We start from the raw sequence: 24,729 nt of genomic DNA, 5'->3' as shown, positions 1-24,729 counted from the left end.
ATATTCACCATGTGGTTGAATATCGGTGTGCAGTGATATCTCTTATGATCTCATAAATAACACTCGATATTTGTGAATGGAGCTTCATGAAATGCTTGTTGGTAAATGAAAGTACAAACAGTTCCCAAATATTCAAGACAGCATTACTAAGGTCAGTGTTTCATTTATTCCCAAACAATACATTTCTTGGTACATTAACTTCATGTTTTATGTGGGGATGGAAAAGTGGCTGCTTCTGTAGAAACACAGTGGACTCTCTGACTATGAAATGCTGTTCATACAATGTTCCCGTACAGGAAAGAGTTAGTGACACAGGCACTCTTTACTGATGGAGCCAGCCTAATGAACAACAGGAGACCCTCCTGAGACACAACGTCTTGACGTTAGCACGGTGATGGACGCTGCACAACTACCTTAACAAAATTTCCCTCAGTCATCAGTCTGGAAGATTAAATACACTACCTTTCCCCTCACCAGCTGTCTCTCAGCACTTAAGCAGTCTTTATTTCAGCTAATCCCCTTATCATATTTGAATAAGCAACCGCTGACTGATTTGGCTTAATTAGCTTCCTGTTGTTTGTAGGTGGCTCGAGTAAATCCTTCAAATCGGATGGCGTCATGTGATATGGAGGAGCTGATAAGTGAACACTGTACATCAGCAAACCGATTGAGCAACGTAGTCCTTTTACTGAAAGTTCACAGACATCAGTATAGACAGAAGTCTTTATATTGACAAAATGCTAATGCCATGCAACCTTGCAAAATGTTGCATTCCAGAAACAAGACAAAAACCAACATTCCAAACAAAGAAAGCATCCATTATATTCAAGCAAACATAATGCAGCTGCTGTTTGTTTTTAATGTTAGCGCAAAAAAACAACAGAGTTTGTGGGGGGGTTGAGGGGTTTATGTTTGCATAGCCATAAACTAAAGTAGGGACAGAATAGGACACAGAGATATAAATGTATATCTACAGTTCTGACCCCAACATTGACTATCAGCCCATCCATCAGTCAGTACTCAGTTAATAAAGTGGTGCACCCAAAGACGAAACAATGGCAGGGAACAGTTGTGGCTCAGTGTTTTAAGACTTTGGATCTTTGCTACATCTGGATAGAGTTTAACAGTCACTCTTGTGCCTCGTCAAAAAAAAAAAAAAAAAAAAAACTACATAAATAAGGTCCCCTGTTTGGGTGGACCTCACCCACACATTCCCAGAAAATATATACTGTATGTAGTGTCCTTTGGATGAAAACTAGAGTAATATTATAATACTGCATACGATTGGGTAATGGGGTTATATCCAGGAAGCATTCACACAAAGTCAGGTATGGACCGGGAAGGGGCAGAAAAACAGTTTACACAAGGGTACATGTCTCAAAAAAAGGTGCAATCTGTAACAGTCAAAAGTGCTCTCCCTGCTGTGTAATGGTATAGTCGTGACTGTAATGTTGAAAAACTAAATCCTTACAAAGGTGCAAAACCTGCACATATAAAACAAATCAGTTTATTATTATATTTCGCAAGTGAGATACAGAATAGTTCCTATAGTTTGTCAGTAAACGTACCGTAATCATAAACGTAGAAAATGACAATTTACAGATTACACCTTGTGGAGTGGAGCAATATTTAAAGCAGCAAAAAGATAACGTAATACTGTCTCAAAGGGGAGGGGAAAAAAAAAAGTTCCAGTGACATCCATAGTTCTTTTTTTCCTCACCAGAGACCTGCCAGTCACAGATCATGGTGCAAATATTGTAAAAATAAATACATAAATACATACATGGGTAATTCATCATTACATACATACACATATTGTATCATAAAATAAGAGAATTATAAGATAATTATAAAATTCATATGTACAAATGCATAGTCCGTATGCGTCCAAGGAGAGGTTTAGCAACGAAGTGACATCGCTTCGTTTTAGGGGTGTGTTTGGTGTTTGTGTTTCAATGTGGGTGTGTGTGTGATGTGTGTGCTGTGGTGTGCATGGCACTTACTGTACAAGAACACAAGCGTTACACACCAGATAGCTCTGTGCTGCTTCTTCTTGTCTTCACCTCTAGAGTCAGTGCGTTATTAGTGGGTAAAAGTTCACAGATCAAAAGTTTAGAGGTACATGTCCGGGTGTGTCCGAGGGCTCTACCGTGGGTGTCCGGAAGAGCTGAGTGAGTGCGAATACAGACGAGATGAGCACAGTGCATCGTTTGGCTAGCAGCCTTACCCCGTCGCCCTCTCCCTGACCCTGTACGGTCCCATTGACGCCCCCGCTCCTACCCCCTGCCCCAGCGCCAGTTCCAGCTGTCTCAACAGCCCCAACAAACTCCCGATACAGCCCCACTATCTCTTTCAGCTTGTCCATGGCCTCTTGGCCATCATTGTCCTCAACTTTTTGAACCAGATTTGTGTTATGGCACATGTCACAACCAGTGCAAGGGTTTGTTTGCAGACAGGCTGCCGACAGCTGTACCAGGGCACTAAAACTATTGGATAAAGAACGCAGGGCTTCATCGGGCGCCCAGCCTACCCGCGTGGCTCGTTGACATCCAGATGCTAACCGTCGAGCCTCTGCCTGAAGAAGACTCCTCTCGGCCTCTGTCATGGTAGCAGGTGTCATCCTATTACACTTTAGGCTTGCTTCTGGGGCAGGGCTGTCTTCGGTTCCATTATGATTTAGATCAGGCCCTACTTTTAACTTTGTGCTATCTTGCTTTGCATCTTGGCATGATGTTTGCTCTGTTTGCTCAGGTGCACCTCGTTCTAAGACCAAAAGAAGCTGATCTATATCGCGACGAAGAGAGGCAAAGCCGCCTTTCAGCCCACCATAATTCTTGTTAGTTAGGGAACGAAGCGAGCCGCCGAATGAGGTTGTGGGTGAAACTGGACATGAAACAAGAGGACTGAGTTCAGAAGAAGTTGTAGAGAAAGTAGACAGCGGGCGAGGGTTGTCCCTCAGCAGTGAAAGAATATTGGGTTTGAGAGAGGGTGTTGTTGTAGGAGACGGGGCAGGTGCCGGCTGGACAGGTTTGGGGCGTATGCGACGGGAGAACTCATAAACTGTGAGCTCATCATCAAAGCTAACGCCATCCTCTGTGTCTCCGCTGAAACAGTTGGCGTAAACAGTGCGGCAGCCACAAGCCTCCCGGTGTTGCTGTGGAGGAGTGCTGTCTGCCAGTGAGGAGGTCGGTGAGTCACCTCCAATCTCCATGCTGGACACACCTCCCAACCCGACTGCTGAGTGAGACCGCGATTGAGGCTGCTCTGATGAAACGCTGCTGCTACGTGCAATATTTTCTCTAAAACTTAGATTAGGGTGGGAGCCGTTTGTTCCACTGGCCTTTTTCATGTGTGCCGACAATTCTTGGGCCTCTTTGATTGTTGCTATGACAACTTCAGCTCCATCATCTAAAATGGTCCCTTTGATTCCTGATTTTGAGGGCACACTCTCTTTGTCCTTGACAGGAGTTTTGTTTAGGTCTGATAAGCCACTGGCTACAGACAAACCAGAGCCAAATCCAGATGTGTCGCCATTGATGGAACTAGTGGACGGATAGTCCAGAGTTCCTAATATCTCCTGGGAACGGGTCATGTACCAAGGAAGGGCCTGAATCTTCCCTCTCAGGGCTGAGGCAGGTAGTCTGCCTCCTAGACTGGAGGAGCTGGTTCTCAGGTCAGATCCTGAACCAGATCTTCCAGATTCTCTGCTTTCTAGGCCCCCTTTAGAATTGGTTGAGGTCAGTGAGGTGGTAAGCGTAAGAGGCGCATCTGTATTTTTGGGTGAAAGGCTCTCGTGGCTCAGTGAGACCCTTCTAGGTCCTGACTGGATGCTCCCATTACGACTGCTCCAAGGGTGAATTCCATTTGGAGTACTGACGCCATCCTTACAGATCCCTTTGCTTGGATCAGTAGGAGAGACGGGAGAGCTGGCAGGTAGCGATAAGGGGTGAAGATTGCTTGGTGAAGTGGGTTTGGGAGGCACTGGAGGGGGTATTGTTAGCTTAGTTCCTGAATTAGAGCGAGTGATTGGGGTTAGGCTTGCTGGCCTCTTTGTTAGCAGGTCAGTTCCACTGGTTTTCCCCTCAGCTTCAGGAATTTGCGATTCATCAGGAATGTATTTTTCTTTTTTGGAAACAGCACGCGCTCCATTTTCTAGATCTTTACTTTGTTTTGTGCTGCTTTCCTGTCTTTTTGTCTTTTCTTCATCTTGTGATAACGATTGCTTGCTATATCGCACTGCTGTGATCAAGGATGACGACATAGGCAATCCACCTGATGTGACCGACTTGAACTCCATGGTGTCTGGCTCCATTTCAAGGAGTTCCGACGACAAACGTCCAGAGGCATCTCCATTGCATTGGGCATATGATCTCCCATGCTGGGGAGACTTGGGAGGAATGATCTGAGGTTTGGGAGGCAGCTGTGGTTTCGGTGCCAATGGTGGTTTGACCTTAACATCAGGTTTCTGTGATGGCTTTGAAGGACTGCCTTGCTGGTTGTTGAGTTGATTTGAAGGGGCTTTAAGTGTATCCGCTTCTTTCTTGGCTTTATAGGATTGGCTTTTATTGGCAAGTGGAGATGATGGCTCTTTCCGCGCGACAGCTGGAAAACTGTTCCAGGTTCCACTCAAACGATTAGCATTGCGTCGGTCAGCCAGCTCTGCATCTGTGAGAGAATCAGAAAAATGAAATGAAAACAACAGAAAGACAGGTATTAATGGACCGACACACATCTTCTCACAATTGTCCCTTCTCCTTTCAACATATTGTAGTCACAGTGCTGTCACATGTCACCAGTACACAGATAAATGTACCATCACAGACAAGGGACTAAGTTATCAAGCATGCTGTAAACAAACCTGAGAGATCAGGAACTGGAGGAGTAAATCTCTCTTGTGCATCGAAAAACTCATCCTCAGAGTCTGAGACATTGTCTTTGACCAAAAGATTCGGCTTGGGGTTGGGTGAAGGTGTCAGAAACATGCTGTCTTCATCCTTTGATAGGCGGTTCTCAGCCTTTCCTGCTTTGCTCCCAGGAATTGAACTTGTTCTTACTGGGACTTTGGGAGGAGTCTTTTTCTTTCTTTTAATAGGTGATCTTTGAAAGGGTATGCTGTCAATCATTCTCAAATCTCTTGAACTAGGAATCTTAGAAATACGTCTAAGTGTCTCAGCGCCCCGATCTTCCTCCTCTTCATCGTCATCATCGTCATCACTGGTAGCCCCAGGCGGGCTTGGTAGGAAGTCAGACTTGGAGAGGTCAGCAAAGCAGAGGCAAGAGTTGTCATTCCCACGGTAATTGAGGTTAGTGGGTCTACGTGGCCCTTGATGGCGTTTTGGCTCCAGGAGGTAGGGGTGGTGAACATCAAAACTCGGAACATCCTCGCCTACGTGCGGCCCGTGAAGGCGAGATTTGGATTTGCTGGCAGCACTGCTCTCCTCAAGTGCAGTGCTCAAGGAACTGCTGGACAAGCTGGAGAAGCTGCTGGTGACTCGCAGGTCAGTGTGGTACCAGGAAGAGTCCAGGTTCATTTCTTCATCCATAACACTGAATTTATGCAGACCACTTCCTGTTGCTCCTCCTTCATCTGGACTCTCATTTCCTTTACCTTCTGTTGTCACTATTATCTTCACTTCCTGTTTGCCTTTGTGCTCCTCTCTCTCTTTTCTTTCTTCCTCTCTCCTCTTCTCTTCCTCCTCTCTTCTCCTCTCTTCCCAGTCCTGACTTGCTGGGTCTGGGCGTTTGTAATTCTGAGAATCCATCGGGTCATCCTCGTCTGTTGAGTCGTCTGAGTCACTGCAGCAGCGAGACACATAACCTAATAAAACCCAGAAAGTGCACAAACACCAGACAAGCATTGCGAAAGCTGTGTTAGTGCATTCATAAAGGAGAATAATATTTAATTTTTGATAGTAAAAAAAAAATATGACATCTTATCTTTTTTTTTTTATCCGTATCCGTACTGGATGGTGACATAAATAAACATGTGAGGTGAAAAAAAGGCTATCAAAAAGGCCAAAGCCAGAAAATCATAAGTTTTAAGTGAAACAGTTTTTGCTCACTTGATAGGGATTCATAGCACACGCCCTCTATTACGGCGAACCTCCCACACACACCTTCTTCAGCAGGAATCCGGTGCACCCTCACTTTTGGGCGCCCCAGACGGAAGACGTTGACATTGGGATCCACCAGGAGTTTGCAGTAGCCTCCCAGCAGACACCCTAAGTCTTTGGCTGCCAGAGAGTCCATCAGTAAGGCAAATGGCTGAGAGGGGGAGGGTATTGCAGAAAAAAGGTAAAGTAGTAGTGTTGAAAGCCAAAGGGTAAGAGGGGAAAAGCGATGGAGTGGGAGAAAGAGGGAGAGACAGTCACCTTTGCATTCATGAATTAACATTATATATAGCTAGCCTTAGGCTGTATACTGTTATATATCGCATGTATAGTAGAGAAAGAATGCTTGACCTATATTTAGTGTCATGTTCATGAATATAGTGTGGTGAATGAACATCTGTGTCACGTCTATATGTTTACGAATAATACAGCCTTGCAACTCGATGAACATGTATATCCCACCTAAGGCCCCCTCACCTTCATGTCATGCAGCGAGATGCGCAGCAGGCTGACTTTGTCCGACTCCGAGAGCAGCTCCACTCGGCTGATGCTGCTGAACTCGACCAGCGTAGAGATGACGTTGAGCTTGTGGTTGATGACCTGACTCATCCCATACTTGGCTCCCACCAGCAGCGTGACCAGCACTTCCCTGTCCTGAAGCTGAAAGGAGAAGGGAGAAAGAAAATAAGTGTTGCAGTCATTTTAATTGGTTGCAATTTCCATCATTTAGCAAATGGATCCACCAATTTACATGAGGCCTTTAGCCCTTACCATCATTGTGCCTGTGTACGACCGTCCCCCATAAGAAATGAGCTCTCCCAGCTGAGTGAGGTAGGCCAAACGAGCCTGATTGGCAGATATTACCTATAACACCACAGAGAAGATATACAGTATGAGCAAGACAGACAAAAAAGGCGGTGGGTGGCATTACCCAAGCCTGATACTGACTATTCACCTTTTTAATTAGCCTCCTACTCAGCATCTATTTTTCCTCCAAGCTGCTGTTCTTCCATATACCACTTTAAACCTTAGGAAGATTAGCAGTCCTCATACATCTCAGCTAAAACGTAGCCTGAAGTCACTGCTGTCACTATGTGTCTCTTTACACCTCTCACATTTTCCTTCCACTTATCCATTTACCTTCTGGCGTGGCTCTAGCAGGGACTGGATCTTTTTGAGGTGGTAGCTAATGGCTTTCCTCAGGTCCTTCTCTCTCATGTTGCCTAGCAGCGTAGGAGAGATGAAGCTGTCCAAGCCGAACTCCTTCCTGTCAACGCCACATTTGCAGAGGCATGAAAGTACTCAGTGAATAAAATGTTACAAAGAAATGCATGAAAAGTGAAAAGAGGTTGTAATGTAAGGACAAAGATACACTTAATATCGGAAGTTAAATTCAGAAATTTCACTGAGCTTTATTTCTTTAAAAAAACAAACCAAAAAAAAAACCTACCAGTAGATATTACTAAACAGTCATATTTCAGCTTTCGGTCCCATTAATTGCAAGTTGTCTTCACAATTATAACTTGTGGGATAAGTATAGAAAAGTACAGATAACTACTCTGTACTACAATATATATATAAAAAATGGATGTTTGCTTTGCATTTTGAGACACTTCCACTCTCAGGTAATGGGGCAAATATCCTGCACACACCCACTAAACCTCTCCCATCACATTAATAGATTAGGCATTTAGTGAGCTGCCTCATCCTAGACAAATCACAGTAATTGCTGCAGTGAAAAAATGTCATGGCCCTATTACTCAAAACCTATAATGAGAAGTACCACAATTACAGTGTCCTACTAGTGTGACCCCTAAACGGAAACTCTCCCACGCCTATGACTCACGTAATACTCTTGATTGAGGCTCTGGTCTGTCCACAACTATCTAGTCTCTCATGCATGTGCAGGGCTGCCAGGCGGAGTGCAGTGTTGCACTTCATCTCCACCGCGAAACGCTCCCGTAGCACATCGCCAACACTCTGCAGGCAGAAATAATCACAGTTTTAGTATTACATAATACACACGCACCTTACAGTGACCTGATTTTTGTCCCAGCATACTCTGCATGTCAGACAATGCAAAGCACGTAGCTCATCAGCATATCTGTAAGTAAACCAGCGACCTGACACTGACAGGGAAAACACAATCGGCGAAGACAATGAAACAGTAAATTGGCATGACATAAGCGGCACTCCCCACTGCTTTAGTGAGCAACAAAAACACACACAGGCCACATGTAACAATATCAAGACTTAGCATCATCAGAGCAAGTATGTAACTGCTTTGTACAAAAGAAGGACTAAAGAATGTGAACAATGTGTTATAGGGATAAGGCCATGAAGATATAAGGAGGGGCTGCATGTTGACTTCAGAGCTACTTTTGCAATATTTTCGAAGAATTTCAGAGCACACTCAGCATAAAGTGGGTACAAAGTTTTATTTTCTGTACATACGCAGAGAAAGGACCAAAGTCTAATTGCGAAATAATTGAGAGCAAAAGTCTCTGAGATGAACAATGTATGACCGTAATGGTGACAACAAATAAAGGAGCTTCTCTGACCTGTAAAAAGAAGTACTCAAAGGCAGTGGGGTCATCCTGCAGTAGATCTCCTGGGTCTCTGGGGATGAAACAAACCCTGAACAGACACCTGTAATCATGGGAGTCTTTCTTTTGCACCACCTGGTGAAGACAAAAGATAGAGGTGGAAAGTTGTAGCATTTAATCTTCATACATATCTACGAGATATCTCCACATGGATTCTTTTCCTTCACCCTCTGAATGAGCTCATCTTCATGCAGTAGCAGCAGTTTGGTGATGCTGTACTGTTGCTCTAGCACCAGGGCGAAGTACTCGATGGCCCGGATGGACAGCTTATCCTTCAGAGTCAGAACAATGTCCTGGAATGACAAAAAACCAACAGCTCACACCTCTTAGACAAACATGTTTCGTCCCACTCCGCTGAGGGCAAAGGGACAAATCTGATTCCCTGTCTCAGATTTCCTTCAGCTGGGAAAACAAACAGAAATACAAAAGCTGCTGTAAAAATAATACCCTGCTCATAAAGACAGAAGCATGTACCTACTGATGGTGACTTACTGACCTTTTCATAATTTTCTTTTTCAGAAACAATATCTCCCAATGAACTACAACTGTTATAGCCAACCCACACTGTGACACCTTTGGGGGAAATCATACCTTAGCTTCTGGTGCACTTAATTTCAAAATACTCCCACCTGGTCCTACCAAGCATCTCACAGCTACATTCACCTGTGTGCTCAGTCTCGTGGTGGTTTTAAGAAACTGTGTGGGCTTTTTATTGACTCATAAGAGGACAGTCTTGAGTCATTTCTTTATATGTTGCAAGGAAAGTGGTAAGTAGGTGCAGCAATGTATTGTTATGTATGCAAACATACATGAAACATACCATATATAGGGCAACAATAGAGTTTATACAGTTCTAATGAGCTTGAAAGTCAGTATTTGGTGTGACCACCCTTATTCTTCACCATAGCCTGAACTCTCTTAGGTAGGCCTTCCTGTAATTTGTTTAAGTAGTCTTCAGTTCTCCAGGCTCCTTGAAAAACATTCAAAGCTGTTCTTTGGCTGTTGGCTTCATTTTACTCAGTTCTCTGTCAAAATGATCCCACACTGCTTCAATATTGTTGAGGTCCACGCTCTGGGGAGGCCAGTCCATGACTGATAGACTTGAACTGTGTGTTGTTTTATCGAGGTATGCTTTGGCAGTGTATTTGGGATCATTCACCATTGCTAACTGTAGCTCTAACTGTAACTCCTGACCTCCTCCATACATATGAGGACCATTTGAACCAAAAATTTAAAACTTGGACACTGGTTTTCGGTCCAGCTCTTGTGTAGTTTGGTGTACCTCAGTCTTTTCTCCCTGTTTCCTTTCCTTATAAATGCCTTCTTGACAGCCATCCTTCTACTGAGACCATTTCTGATGAGGCTACAGTGAAGAGTAGATTAAGACCCTGTTTCCTCAGTTTCTTTAGGGGCACACTACACACCATGGTGAGATATGCCTTGGTTTTGGCTAATTGTTTTTTTTGTTGGTGCAAAAATACTATTTTATGCCAGTCAAACTGTGTTATCTTCTCATAGATTCAAATTCAAATTTGAAATTGGTCTATTCCAAATTTTCTGTTGTGTGTAAAGACACAAGGACTAGACTGAATATGAGTGAAAAAGTCCAAAGGTAAACTTTGAAAGACCTTTATAAACCCAGAAGAACTATTTCTCAAGACTACGCTAAAAATAGCTGTTGTCCGGCTTCTTATTACTGGGGCACACTGTTGTTATGTAATAAAAATATCAACCATGAATGATGTAGGGATCTCTTGGGTCACTTAGTTACTATATCTATCAAAAGATAAACAAGTAGCAACTCTTGTGTCCATCAGGCCAATGAGCGAGCTACTTTCAGCTGTTCTCCTATTCACGAGGGCTTCCAGAGCAGGTAGTTTTGCGTGTTTGATATGGCCTTTTCTAACATAACCCTGGATGGATTTGCCCCATTCCTCCTGCCCCAGGATCAAACCCCTTTTGCTGGTTAGGCGAACGTGTAACTTACTATACGATGGAGCCACTCAATGAAGCCACCACGTAAAAGCTCTAAATGCTAAATGCTCTTTTCGGGTAAATCTTTCTAATCCTGTTTATTACATACCTTGACGGTGGTGTTGTTGTCGAACTTGAAAGCCTTTGTCTGTCCATTCTCTAAATAGACTTTCAGAACATTGGGCAGGAAGAGAAGAGAGTTTCCCTGGTGGAAAGAAGTGAGAGATGTGGTCAGACAGAATCGATATCAGATGAGAAAAGATCAAATATTAAATGATTGCAAGAAATGTTAGCCCATAAGCCCTAATGAAGAATATTTCATTATGTGGAAGACTGTGAATTGAAAGTCATCCAACAGCTGCTTGTAGCCTTACAGTAAATGCTTGTTTTTTGTTTGGCAGCCTCCTTCTGTATCAGATAAGGTTTTCTCACCTGAGTGTGCCCATTGACCACCACCTCCTCTGCAAAGCGCACTTTAACTGGATTACTCCTCAGACGAGCTCTCTTCTCTGCTGACATAATGGATGACTTGGGATTCTGTAGCACACACACACACACACATCAGCACCATTACTGTACATGAAGGATGAAGCACGGGCTAAGACACACATGAGTAACACTGACGCCAGAAGGCTTTAAGATGCAAACATTCAGAGCTGTACTCAGACGGTCGATACATACATCACAGCACAATGTAAAGTGCTTAATCCTGTCAGAAGAGGCAAGCTAAGAGTCACATGCTTGGGAGCACATAGACAGCTTATGTTTAAATGAGCGATGGCATACAGACTGTGTAGTGAGGAGCTCATTAATGTCTTCTTTGTACTCACTGTCATGTGCCGCAGGATAGTCACATTGATACAATCCTCCAAGTTCCTGAGCACAGAGAAGAAGCATTCATTCACACAGACGGAGGAGGGATCACAACCTTTCTGCTCAGCTATTAAGTCAGCATCTTCTGCTCTGACCTCTGCCGCTAACTCACTAAGCCTTCTACACCCGCAGTCACACATGAATCAGCGTCAAAATCCCAGAAAACAACTGAAATAATTGTCATTGATTTCTTTAATGACTGTAAAAAACGAGAATAGAATTTATTTTGAATTTTCTCTAATTTACACGTAATCGAAAGTACACATACAGGCTGAAATATATACATACAGTCCCTTAAATCTACAGTTTTCTAAGAAGGAGAATTGGAGATTTACACAAGCTGGAAAGATTTCTAAACAATCATCGATCATAAGTACAAATTAGTGAGATGTGTCACCACTTTGGTCTGGAAGAAGACCCAAACTGTCACTCTCAAACAAGAGGAAATTGGTGAGGATGTTCAGGAAAAACCCAAGACCCAAGGCTCAATCTTGAACTGATAACTGCTGAAACACCTTGAACTGAGAGGGTGGCGACCAAGAAAGAGGCAGCTGCCACATAGACAAGCCAAACACTTCAAAAGTAGTTTTGGAATGGAAACCAGACCATTTATATTAACTCTACTAATTCTACCAAAAAGACTGGTCAAATATCCAGAATCATGCCAGAAGATTGTGGATTGATACCTAAAGCATCTCGTTGAAGTACAAGTTGCAGAAGGGACATTTAACCAAATATTAGTTGGGCTATATATTTGAGCCTGTGTGGATACCGCTGATCCTGTGTGATTTAGAAAAATGGAAAATAAATTCAATTTTTTGCACCCAATTCTTGCTTTCAAAAGTCTTTAAAGGCATTAATTCAACCCTGGAAAAAGAAAAGTTCAAATAAAATGTTAAAAGCCCCAAATTACCCTGAGATTCATGCCCGTGATGAGTGCATGGAAACTTCTGACCACAACTGTAGATAGATAGATGGATCTCCTCACCTTAAGACATTTTCCACCTGCTCTTCACTCAAATCCTCCATCGCTGTATCATTAATCTGCAGCACCTGGTCCCCTGGGAATAGTATCCCATCTGCAGGACTTCCTAAACACACGCATTCCCATCAACACACACACAGATGCACAAATTCACACAATGAAAAGAGTGAGTGCTTGCATAAAACAAAAAAACCCACAGCTGCGTACGTGGAGACAAAGGGAGACACACACGCACACACACACACACACACACACACGGAATGACACACATGCTTGTTCAATATGGCTGACTCAACAGCGTTCGGCTGAGCTCGCCGGGACGTGAGGGGTTACGGTTATTCTGGGTGTCTTCCAGCCCGGCTCGGCTCTGCTTTCTGTAGCTATTTATACTCATTTGTCTTCAGACAAGCGAGCACGACTGAGGCACAGCAGTTTCAGCTTACTCTAACACACAAGCACACAGACATGCTGAGCATCTGTGCACGTAAACACATGCACCCACAAATTTTCACACACCCAGTCTGCCTGGCAAAGCCCCGTCTGTCCCTGATTTGTGACCCACTGAAGGCGAGCCGTACAGCATGGCAAGCTTTTGCACACAAACACACACACCCAAAAGCCAAAGTCCCCTCCTGTTAAGCTTTCATAATAGCGATTCCTCCTCTTCCTCTTTCTATCCTACTTCATCGTCCTTCACTTTCCTTCAGCATCTACCAACATGGCCTCTCTGACTATTCCCAATCCCTAAGTGTCACCAACCGTTCATCCCCTCTCTACTTTCTGTACACTTTCACGCTCATTACTTTGCTTTCTTTGGCCATGTTTGCACTTTGGTTGTGTATTCCCCTCTGGGTCTTCCTGCTGGCATCTTCTCTCTTAATTAAATCTTGTCTTCTGTTATCACTTCCCTCTCCCTATCTCATTCGTCTCTCCTTTTCCTTGGCAGCAGCTACAGCGCTAGTGGCAGGGTGGGACCCTCCTCACTGCATTTATCAGCTTATTTTACAGGATGGACATAAAGTAATGGATCAGCATCTCTCCTTCTCTCCCCCCTGCACTCTGTCTCTCTTTATGAGTCTCTCTATCCCCCCATCAAAGTTGCATAAATGAAAAGTGATTGAATTTAGAAAGGATGAGCAGGTGGCTCTGTTGTTTACGTGGCTTCTCTGGCACCGTGCCCCGGGGCCTGAATGCCAGGAATGTGTGTGTGCGTGTTATGTGTGTGTGAGAGAGAGATAGAGTGGTAAAGTGTAAATATGCTTGCTGCACGCGGAGAAAATTGCATAAAGCAGGTGGCAATTTGGTAACGCTGACTCACAGCCACTGCGTGGCCAATGTACCTGTGGCGATGTCCCTGACCAGCAGGGGTGCGTTTGTGGTGAGGGTGAAGCCATGTCCAGTGCTGCTGTCCAGGACCGGGTCCCTGGTAATCTGCAATGTCAGCTTGGCCTGGAAGTTCTGATTGGACAGACTGTTGGAGCGCTGCGACCTCCCATCGCCTAGCAACCGCTCTCTGAGGAAGTCAGACAGGGTGACGGGTTATCCAACTGGAGGCGACGACAGCCATGAAGAGATACTATGTATTCAAGTAGTGCATTCAAAGAGGAGAAAGTTTACTTTTTGCTCTTCCAGATCACGTTTCTTATTTGTTCCACAGTGACTGCTGATTAAAACGTAGCACAGAAATCCTGTAAAGCGAACCTTCTCTGCGGCATCACACAGTATTTCCGGCTCCACAGTTCAGACAGCTTGTATATATTTTAGGCCTCGATGCAGCCTCTCATTTCACTCACTGTCTGAAGACAACTTATTTTAGCTCCTCTACAGTTAAGTCAACTTTCTTCTGATTGGCTGTCCCTCACAAAAGTGTGGTTGCTACACCCACGCCGAGAGCTGCAGTAGAGAGAAACTTTCTAAAATCGAGTGTTTTGATCATTCAGGTCAGGAATACTCTCTATTTAACCTCTTTATTTAGAAACTTGTCTAAATGAACGTTAACCATCATAAAAGTATATATATAACCAAAAATAATGGAAAAGCATGCTAGGTTCACTTTACAGGTGTAAAATAACAGCATTTATTCAAGTCACAATAAATACTGTGGTGTAGGATTTACATTTTCAAGACAATGGAAGGTCAAAATGAACCAAAGTGAATCTCAAAATAATATAGAATTCGATGTCTGACGTTTTCACAAAGGCACGTCAGACATTGACACTTTTATTGAATCGGTTTAGGTTTTGCTGTGATCTGTGCGTTTTACAACCTCAACATGATTAACAAAAACAGGCCGGGAGAATATTGTGAAACTGCCAAAAGACCATTGGCACCAACTTGATAGATCTTCGCTGTGTTTTGGCAACTAAGACCCTGTCACAGGGCAAAGGTCACTCTGGCAGGCCTTCAACACCCTCTTTATGCAAAGCTTCAACACAAGTCATATGAGAAGGCTGGGGAGGACTAAAGCAAATAAATATATGAGATCATTTGTTCTGTCAGCTGTTGGATTGCTAAACAAGCTGCAGGCCAGGGTAGTACACAGTTTTTAACTGCGGACTTTGAGTGCATTTGCAGCTCTCTTTATGATTGCATTTAATGTGTGCTTGTCGTTTATTTACGATGTGCGATGACAGTGATGACAACTATTTGTGAACCGAAATTCCCCTCGAGGACAATAACGAATATCCTTCTCCCCAGGAATTCCCAGGAGGAAGTTTACTGGGATTTCTCAGCAACGCGTTCATTGCTGAGAATGAGTCTTAGCGGACAGCCAAATATGAAGGATTCTTGAAAGCATATTTGTGGTTTGCTGTGGGACAAGTTTGTGTATGAGAGAGGGACAGTCAGGCAGTTCGGGTTTGAATATGTACTTAGCTATGTGGCTCAGTGTGTGGGTGTAGGGAGGAGGTTTGGTTTGTGTTTGTGTCTTAGTGGGTCCATAACAGGTTGAGAAAGGCAGCTTCTTCTTCAGTTTTTGCCTCTTTTTGTTTTTCACGTGATGTTTACCCTTTTTTTTTTTAGCTATTGCTAACTCACAATGAGTCAGTAAATACACACCTGCACTTCCCACATTTTTCATTTTTGTGTCACTCAAGAATCTGGCACCAGGCTTAGAAGTGCTTAAAGTTCCTCTTCCACTCTTTACACATTGTTTAGTTATTTTTAGCATATAAGTTGATGGGTTTTTTTTAAACTCTGTCATACTGCATACTCAGTTTCTTCCCATCAAAATCCACCCTCTGAACACCTTTGCACTGATTTCACCACAAAAACATCTTCCCCCTCAGCTCAGACTCCTTTTAATTCCGTACCTGCTAAGTGACTCTCGAGTGCGTCGTATTATTGTCCCCACCACCTGCTGCACCCGACTGGCCCTCCGAGCCGGAGACCTGCTCCTGCATCGCTCCTGCTCCTCCATTTATCTGAAGCGACAAAGAGAGAAAAGTGCATGAACACGCAGAGGGACAGGGAAACGTGGGAGGAAGATGAAAGGATTTGGTTGGAATAAATGAAACTGAGCTCAGAGCTCAGTTCTGTCTTTTTTGGACTGTGCAATCAGTGCGAGAATTGTGCTCCAGCCACATTTGCATCTAGTCGGGCCCTTTTTTATATGCACCGCATGCAGCCTGCCTCGAACGCTATGAATAATCAGATGTGTGAGCAGAAAGCAAAAAAAAAAAAAAGGCTGTGAGAGAAAGGGGTGGAGTTTAGTCAGCATGAGCAGCAAAACATGGCGAAATGACCTGATTCTCAAAAACAACAACAACTGCATCATCACACAATAAAAGGACTCACAAGTATGCCCCAGTATGAACATTCACAACACCACCACTCTGCAGCTGTACATTTTCTGCTGAGCTTGCCCCTTAAACAAGGCAGTGGTGAGGACATAAAGAGCGATGGAGGGCTCATTTTAACCCTGGGGAGTTCGACTGAACGCAAACCAAATCTCAAGACTTACTACGCCCCTCAAAAGGGTTTTGTTTCTTTCAGCCAATCAATACTGTGCAGCTGGAAGAGGCTTGTAGAGCGCCTGATAATTACTTGACAGCCTTTATTTGCGGCATGAAGGGGAATTAAGTTATGCTGAGTTTTGTTTTCAGCAGATACTCCCTCGTGATATACTTCATCTGCTGTTTGTGGCCATGCTGGGCGGTTTCACCCACTGAAAGAGGGAAAACAAAGGGGGAAATTTGGCAGGGACGGGAAAAGCAGTGACCTAGATCTGATCTGTTTGGCTAACGATGATGAATGCCCTCCTGAAACTTAATGATCCATACCTTGGCCTGGGGGAAACCAATCCAAGTGCTCGGTCTGACCGGCCTTCGGAAATATGGATCAAACTGCTGCATGCCAACAGTTCTGTGAAGAGCTTAAAAGAGGCAGGGCTCTGGCCGACTGCCACACTTGTTCCTAGCATTTCAAAAACATGCCTGTGTCCAATAAATGAGGAAGGATGAGTCATTAAAGTAGGAATTACCTCACAGTACTGAGTTATGTAAAAACAATGCACGTTGTGCTGTAAACGGTAGATATTAAGCAGTACTACTGCATGTAAAAGTACATTTATGGGATAGAATTTGTCTTTTTCTTCACATTCACTCAACTTTCTCCCACCTCTGCTTCAGTGTCTCTGCTGAATGGAGGCCAGCGCTGCCTAGCCCTCCTTAATGGTAGTAAAACATGCAGTGTAGGTTTGTCCTTTAAGAGGATTAGAGGTACTCGCTCTCCACAAGCCCGCACTGGTCAGGGTGTCACTTTAGCACCTCCTGCTTATCCGGATAGAGCCAGATAAACATGGATGAAGAAGGCTGAGTGAGAGTAGGTAGTAGACAGATGCACACGAGGAACCAAGTGCACTTAGTATTACATCTGCTCCCCCTTTGATCACTGGAAGAAACATTCACTATGTGTTAAACGTGCAGGTGTATGGATGGGCAAATACGTGCATGTTCAAGTGCTGGGTGAGAGGATTCTTCCTCTCTTCTGTCTGTCATTTTCTCCCTCTTTCGCTCACCTTCATTGCCCTTGCAGAGTCAGGTAGTCATCTCCAGTGACAGTCTCTGTGGGCAGCACTTTTTATATACATACACAACCTAAGCACTGGAGCAACGAGTTTACTATCTTAGCAATCATCAACTGCAGCTCACATTTGCAGCTTTACTAGTAAAGCTAGTCTAGCAGATCCAAGAGGAAATACACTGTGACTGCACTTCCCTCATAGTTCTAGAAAAAAGGAGAGAAAGCAAACAGCCCGGTGTTTCACATTTTCACTGAAGACTCAGAGAGTGCGTGACTCACCGTGATGTAGCTTGTCTCTTCAAGACTCCGGAACAAACATACCCCCTCGCCCTCTGAGACATCAGCTCTGGGTAGGTTGAAAAGAGGTGGAGAGGGGTTGTTGCGATCATCAGGGCCGATGCCAATCTGGAGCTACACCACCTGTGCAGAGCACAACACTATCAGGGAAACCTGTCAAAACACATCCACGTGACAAGTTTATAATTAGAATGAAGCAGGAAACAACCGGTTTCTGGGACTGATTAACCTCTATTAGCTCAATTTTTAACCTGTCCATTAAAAGAAAGTGAATTCTACTCAAGCAGTCAGTATATTTTCTTGTTAACGCATAAGTGTGTCAGGCAAAGCAGATGTGAGCATGAAACAAGTATCTGGTTGTGGTTTTCCAAAAAGGCTCCTCCTCTAGTCCCAGAGGCTCTCATCTCTCTCATCCACTGACTTTCTCTGCTCCTCCACAGCCTCAAAAGCTCATGGCGATGGAGAGAGGAGGCACTCCATCTCCATTTGGTTGTCTAAATTAAAATTTCATACAGCCCAGTTCAGTTAACAGTTCAGTTAACTGGGTGTGCTCTAAAAGCAGAGAGGACAGCCTGTGAATCCCGATGTGCTGGAGAGAGAACCACTGCCAGGCAAACAGCGATCTTGGCCGATATTAAAAGGGGACAAGTCTTTCATGTGAACATCAGGGCAGATATGTTGGAAACCTAAGCCAGACTCTGGTTTTCAGTGGAAATAAAGGGCTTTGATGTGTACAAGCCCGGCTTTTGAATTAGGAGAAAACACTGGATAAACATTCTTGCTCTCATCTAAGGAAACCACTTTATTCTGCACTTGAATGTTGATCTATGATGTAAACGCTCATTCTTTGTTGCTTTCTTCTACAAGAGGGAGCAGAAATCAAGGAGCCGATAGTCCCATCACTGTAGCTCTTCCATCGGGCCCTGTGTCCCACACACAGAGCTCTTTCACGAGGCCCATGTGTCCCTCAGACAAGGCAGAGGAGGACCTGGACCCACACAGACTGCAGGGCACATGAATAATGCATGGGGCTAATGCAGCTAGCTCAGCCTCCAACCGCCTCCTTCTGCCACTTTGCCAACACAGGCCAGGAGAAGAAGAGCGAGCACAGAAGGAGAGAGGGCGAATGGGGGTTGGAAGCAGGGGGAAAAAGGAGCGCGGGGGGGGGGGCTCTAAGGGGGCTGAGAAAAGGGGCAGGGATACAGAAAGAGAATTGGTCAGGGCAAAGAAAAGAAAGAAAGGACAGGATATTGAAGAGGGAAAAGAAAAGGGGGAGCGTTTTAAAAAGGGTGAAGAGGGCAGCGCCAAAAGAAATGAAAGGAGAAAGCTGCTGGAGAGGACGGGGAAATAAAGAAGAAAAAGTGGAAGGTGACAGAGTCCGTTCATCAGGAGGAGCGGGCGGAGGGTGGTCAAGTGAAGGCGAGGTTTTTTACCACCGTTTGAGAGCAAACAGTGAGACAGAAGGATCTGTTAACAAACAGATAGACAACACTCAGACCTGCAGCGTTGGTAGAACCCTCCTCTCTGACTGTGAGAGATCGCTTCAGTTTTCTCAATATGTGCCAGCATCTTCATTTTATCCAAACCCAGCACAGTGGAAGACGGTGACAGGTTTGCTCCTTAATCTCTCTCTGAATCAATAGTGAATCTTAAATGCCATCCTGCACTGTCACGTCCTGAAATCCCCGAGCTCACCATGCAAACAACTCATCAGTAAGCCTCAGAGCCCGCCTGGCCTTTCACTCAGCCTCCCTCCTCTTTTTCCCTTCACCTTCTCACCCCTACACCAGCCTTCACTTTACATGGCGAACGTAGAAGAATGCTGTTAGGTAATAAAGTCTGTCTTCCCTCTTTTTTTCTCTCTCTTTTGTCTGTGTCTGATTTCTCTAAGACAATCCCTCCCCCGTCTGCTCATTTTCCTCACACAATGTCTCTCTGTCTCTGACAAAACAGCCAGTTATTTAATCCCAGTTTGAGGATGCATGCAGTTCATAGAATTGGGCTTCTGCACTCTATCCTCAAGGGGGCTGAGAGGTGGTACTGAACGGGCAGTTCCTGTGCAGTCAGCTGAAGAGAAAGTGGTTTTAAGCCCAATTAGCACTGTTGGGCTAAACCACGTCAGTACAGAAAAACCTGAACGTGGCACAGAGAAGTCGCATCAGGGCATGAATCCACTGACTCGGCAACAGATTTTATTTAGAAAGGACCGGTTGGGTGTTTTGGACATCTTGTTCCCAATCTGTCCCATGCACACATACGCACCCCAACCCCCTTCCCAAGCCGAGCACGACACGCCGGATACAGCTGCACCACATGAGGTGCAGGACAGCGGCAGCAGGGGTTGGTTCAGCAACTCCACATTTCATTTTGGCTCACAGTTGTTGCCAATAAAGTTGGACACAGACTTCAGGGAACATTCAGTCCAACAGCAGCACGCTTGGCAGAAAATACTGCGTGTTTCAATACTTGGAGGACTGGAGGAGGTGGTGGTGGTGGTGGTGGTGGGGGGGGGGGGGGGGGGGGGGGATTTAATGTGAGACAGCTGAAATGATTCAGATTTCATAAATGCAAAGTTGTAAACGTGAAGAACAACAAGCAGAGCAGACAACACAACCCCCCAGAGTCAGTCAGGGTGCAGGATTTGTTCTTTGTCTTTTACTTAGTGCAACAAGATACTTTACTCATACTGAAGGACTTTAAAAATAAAGTAAATACATGCTTGACTGCATATATAAGGCGGGGAAACGCTCACAATGTGTTCTTAGAAAGTCAAAAAAAGTTGATTATTTCATTAAATTTGCTAATATACATCTTGAATGTCTAAATAAAAAGACCCTTTTGAGTGCTCACTGTAGCTCTATGCGTGTAAGTAAGGAGCTGTAAGTCGCTTTGTGTAAGAAACTCAATATGTGGATGTTGTATAACCACAGAACTTAAAATGGACCGTGTCTAAAATAATGTTCAACTTTGGTTAAAGTAATTAAAAAGCGACTCCATGATGAATCATCAGATGCTTTTCATTAACTCTTTTCTCCATAAAGACGACATTTGACGACCTTCCCCGCACCCTTAATGACAACTTTTGACACCTCAGTGTATATCAATAAAGCTGTGGTTTGACTGCCATTAGAACAGTTTCCGGCCTTTCCCGAGGGTAGCTGCAGAGGCAGAGACCACCCTCACTAATTTTTGATACACACCCAGTAATTTTCTTCTATAAGCAGGCCTGAAATATGACAGAAGCTGCTCAGTTCAGCAAAGCGTTTCAAGTGTTGCTCTTAATAGACTTTCAGGGGGTAAAGAGTTAAAGCGTGTGTATTTATATGGTATTACACATACATACATAGATTGGCAGAGGTTTTTGGAGGTGCTTTAATATCCAGTAAAAGGATACAAAGTAGCAGGAGGCAGAGATCAAACCACCAAACCTGTGAGACGCCCCTACATAGTCTTGTATTTTTAACCAGATTGGCTGTGGCTCCGGCACGATCTGATATCCTCGTGTTGGTGTTGTTCCCAGATCATCATACTAAAGGTTGTTCCAGGATCAACATTGCAAGTGACCAATCAGAATGTTGTGATGTCATACTTTTGCGACTTCGGGAAAAACCGGCGTAAAACAAAAAACTGTACTTAAGCTGAGAGAAACCGCCTTTGTCCGCCGATCAACGGACCCTAACCCTGACCCTAACCCTTTAATAAACGCTAAGCAGAATTGATATTGTCCTTGCAACATTGGAATTTCATAAATGCACGAATGGGTTGGTGCGCAAAAGAATAACGTCACAATAATGTGATTGGTCACTTGCAATGTTGAACCTTGAACAACATTTTCATGATGATCTGGGAACAACACCAACACGACGATATCATGATGTGTCAGGCTAATCTATGTCTACAAATATTACCACAGAATTTGGTGGAGACTCTTGAGGCACATGGATGATGAATCCAGCTGACTCTGGAGAATCTCTGACTTTTTGTTTAGTGCTACCATGAGGCTGATGCTTTCTTGTGCCCATTAAATATTTAGATTCAACATCCACTAAGCATGCCAGCATAAAATGCTGTACAAAATTTCTAGGTGATGGTCTGCCATAAAATTAAGTAGAAACATCACCAAAGCTAGCTGTATGGGTTTTTGTTGACATTCTATTGGTGGAGGTTGCTTGTTTTCCTTATATGATGCGGCATGTGGCAGTGGTCCATGCTATGCAATTGCAAAAAATAAGAAGGAATAAAATCACTGATAAGGTCGATTTTAAAAGGAACAGCCTGTTTGCTTGTTTAACATAACGGCATGTTGCGTTTTGCTGGTTGTTTGTTACTGCAACCTGTCTTCCAGACATAATCCCATCTTCTGTTTCTCATCGTCTGTCACCGTCTGTCAGCTCATTCCATTAGCATTATGGAGACCGAGCTCACCGTGCACCGCTTGTTTCATTCCCCCTTTCATCAGCGACCTGGCAAGGCTTGAGCTCCCTTGTGCACTATTAAATAATGGGTACGTTGTGTTGTGTCACAGATCTATATCAATGGTTCTCGTGGTTCTAAAGAGAAGGAAGCATGCAGACAGACATAAAAAGAGAGGAGATGTCTGATGTCTGAGGAAAGCTTTTGGATATACCAGGGTGATAGATGTAGCAAGTCTGGAATTTCTGCAACACTTTTTTTTCTTTTGCTGTCTGAGTCAATTTCCTTCAAGTCAGTGATCCTTAAGAGGAACACAATACAGATCTTATCTTTAAGTAAAAGCAATAAGAGTTCAGTCTGTTTGCTACAAGCTATAATAATGCCTGGGTTCTGTAATAACGCAGATACAGCAGGCTTTCAATATTTCATATCCCAGCTAAGAACAGAAAACCTGATTATTAGGAGCCGATGATTTGCTTGGGCTTTTAAGGAAAATTCTTTTCATTCTCAAAGTCTTTTGCTATATGTTCACAGAAATGGGGGGTTGGCCTACATTAAGATACCACTGCCAGTCAGTGGTGGCATCACCAGAGAGCTGTCACATGAATGAGGTCACGTCTCCTGTTTCCTCTGGCAACAGCTCCAGGAAGAAACAGGTGTAAAATACTCAATAATAAACCCATCCCTATGATGCATGGATATAGCCCTTCATATATCCACCAGAAACAGCCTCTACAATCACATTAGGCAACCCGTGACCTACTAATTAGCTGAAATCTTCCTCTTTACAATAACATGAACTGAAGATGAATTCTTGAGCAGGTCAAGTACTGGTCAGCGTATTGGGAGCAGGAGCAGCAAAACACCAGCTCAGCAGCAGCGCAGTCTGCCCCGGAGACATGGAGCTGAGACTAAAGATGAAGAGAGAGGGAGAGGATGGTAGACTGGCTCTGGTTAAGTGGGGCAGAGGAGCAGTCAGCAGAGAAGATCGAGGATAATGCAGCCAGGCATCAAGTCTTTCCTGATGTGCAAGTTCTGCCCGTCGCTTTTCTTCTCTGGCGGAGTGACCTCAGAGCAGCAATTCCCATCACATGCTTCAGCATACATCCCTGAGTCATAGCACAAAGCCTGCAGCGCTGGCAGGAGCGCAGGCGGCGTGCTCACATGTATGCACGCTGAGTGAAAGCAGCTTTATGTTTAGGATCCGCCAAAACGCCATACGGACCGCAAACAGAAGCATGAAAAGAAGATTTAAATGAGAAGATAGCAATGAGTGGAAGCCGCATTACTACACACGTCTGGGCCGCAACAAAGCGGTTACATTAACGCCATGCGTTAAACGGAGGGCCCCAGAACAAGCGAAACGCATTGTTCCGGTCTAGTTATGTTGCGCTTGTCATGCCCGACACGGCACGGCACGGGAGCGTGAGAGAGAGATAGAGAAGGGAGAGAGGTGTATGGCCAAAGGACACGAGCGAAGGAAAAATCGGAAGAGACGATTGTTTCAGGCTGGCTGCACGTCGCCTACGCCCATTCATAATGTGCGTGTTTTACTACCCAGACTCCTGGCATCCCCCCTACCCACCCCCCATCCTCCTCTGATCAGCCAGGATTTAGTCCGTGCATTTCCCATCTGTAGCTAGTGACGGTGATTTCACTGCGCACACGACAGCGTGGATTTCCAATACCGATGCATAACACATGCGTTTGAGAATATGGTGAATTATAGACCGAGCACTATTTTGTTGAGATTTTGCTGTATATTATATTGTGTTGATATAATATTAATATACTGGGGGTTGTGAGATTTAACCTCAGCGCCTCACAAACCCATCATGAATGCCCCTAAAAGCATCGATATCTGCCATCTCACAGGCCAGACACTAACTTTGATCAGCCATGCCCCTCAATCCAGGGGGCTAAACAAAGAGAGAAGAAGAAGAAAAAACGTCACTCTTTTGTTGTTTCCCTTAATCGGATTTAAATCTCCGCCACCTCCGTCAAATATAGGGTCCCGGGTGTAGCCCGCGGGTGATGTGAAAGTGACCACGAGTTAAATTATTCATATTCAGATGATAATCGGTGCAAATGGCAGGACTGTCTGGACGCAAGGTGCCGGTCGGCGCCTGCGTAACCAGCCGGGCGCTCCTGTCCTTCATCAGACAGCAAACGCCGCGAAATAACGAAAGGACTCACCTCGTGGTTGATCGGGAGACAGTCGGACCGGGAGTCTAAGGAGGGGGGGATTGGTGGTTAGGCTTCCCCCCTCTTTTCTACTAAAAGACGAGAGATTTTATACGAGACGAAATCCGTTTCTCGAAAATATCCTCCCGCGCCAGATGATGATGGTGATGGTGATGTGGTGTGCGGGGGGTTTGGCTAAAAGCTGGATGCTGTCATCGTACTGGGACTGCTCCCTGCCTAATCCTCGGCCCTGAGCTCAGAAATA

General features: G+C 44.5%; 1 protein-coding gene across 2 annotated transcripts; it reads right to left on the bottom strand.

Annotated features, from left to right (window-relative positions):
• Window positions 1-143: 143 nt before the first annotated feature.
• Window positions 144-24,729, bottom strand: frmpd1b (FERM and PDZ domain containing 1b). Of its 2 annotated transcripts, none has more exons than XM_035910761.2 (17): window positions 24,477-24,729; window positions 17,850-17,990; window positions 15,860-15,970; window positions 13,889-14,061; window positions 12,552-12,654; window positions 11,521-11,566; window positions 11,123-11,227; window positions 10,800-10,895; window positions 8,884-9,009; window positions 8,672-8,791; window positions 7,957-8,090; window positions 7,251-7,377; window positions 6,882-6,974; window positions 6,588-6,770; window positions 6,063-6,264; window positions 4,859-5,818; window positions 144-4,665 (listed from the first exon to the last, which is right to left on the bottom strand). In XM_035910761.2, exons 3-17 carry the CDS (start codon window positions 15,964-15,966, stop codon window positions 2,105-2,107), a joined length of 5,136 nt encoding a protein of 1,711 aa, XP_035766654.2. In that variant the 5' UTR covers window positions 15,967-15,970; window positions 17,850-17,990; window positions 24,477-24,729; the 3' UTR covers window positions 144-2,104. The 2 variants fall into 2 exon arrangements, with proteins under 2 accessions (XP_035766654.2, XP_006781508.2); XM_006781445.3 differs by having other exon boundaries at window positions 6,117-6,264.

The sequence above is a fragment of the Neolamprologus brichardi genome, chromosome 2 (genome assembly GCF_056152115.1).
Source record: "Neolamprologus brichardi isolate AB-2024 chromosome 2, ASM5615211v1, whole genome shotgun sequence".
Lineage (NCBI taxonomy): Eukaryota > Metazoa > Chordata > Actinopteri > Cichliformes > Cichlidae > Neolamprologus > Neolamprologus brichardi.
This window is presented reverse-complemented; position numbering and strand designations above follow the sequence as displayed.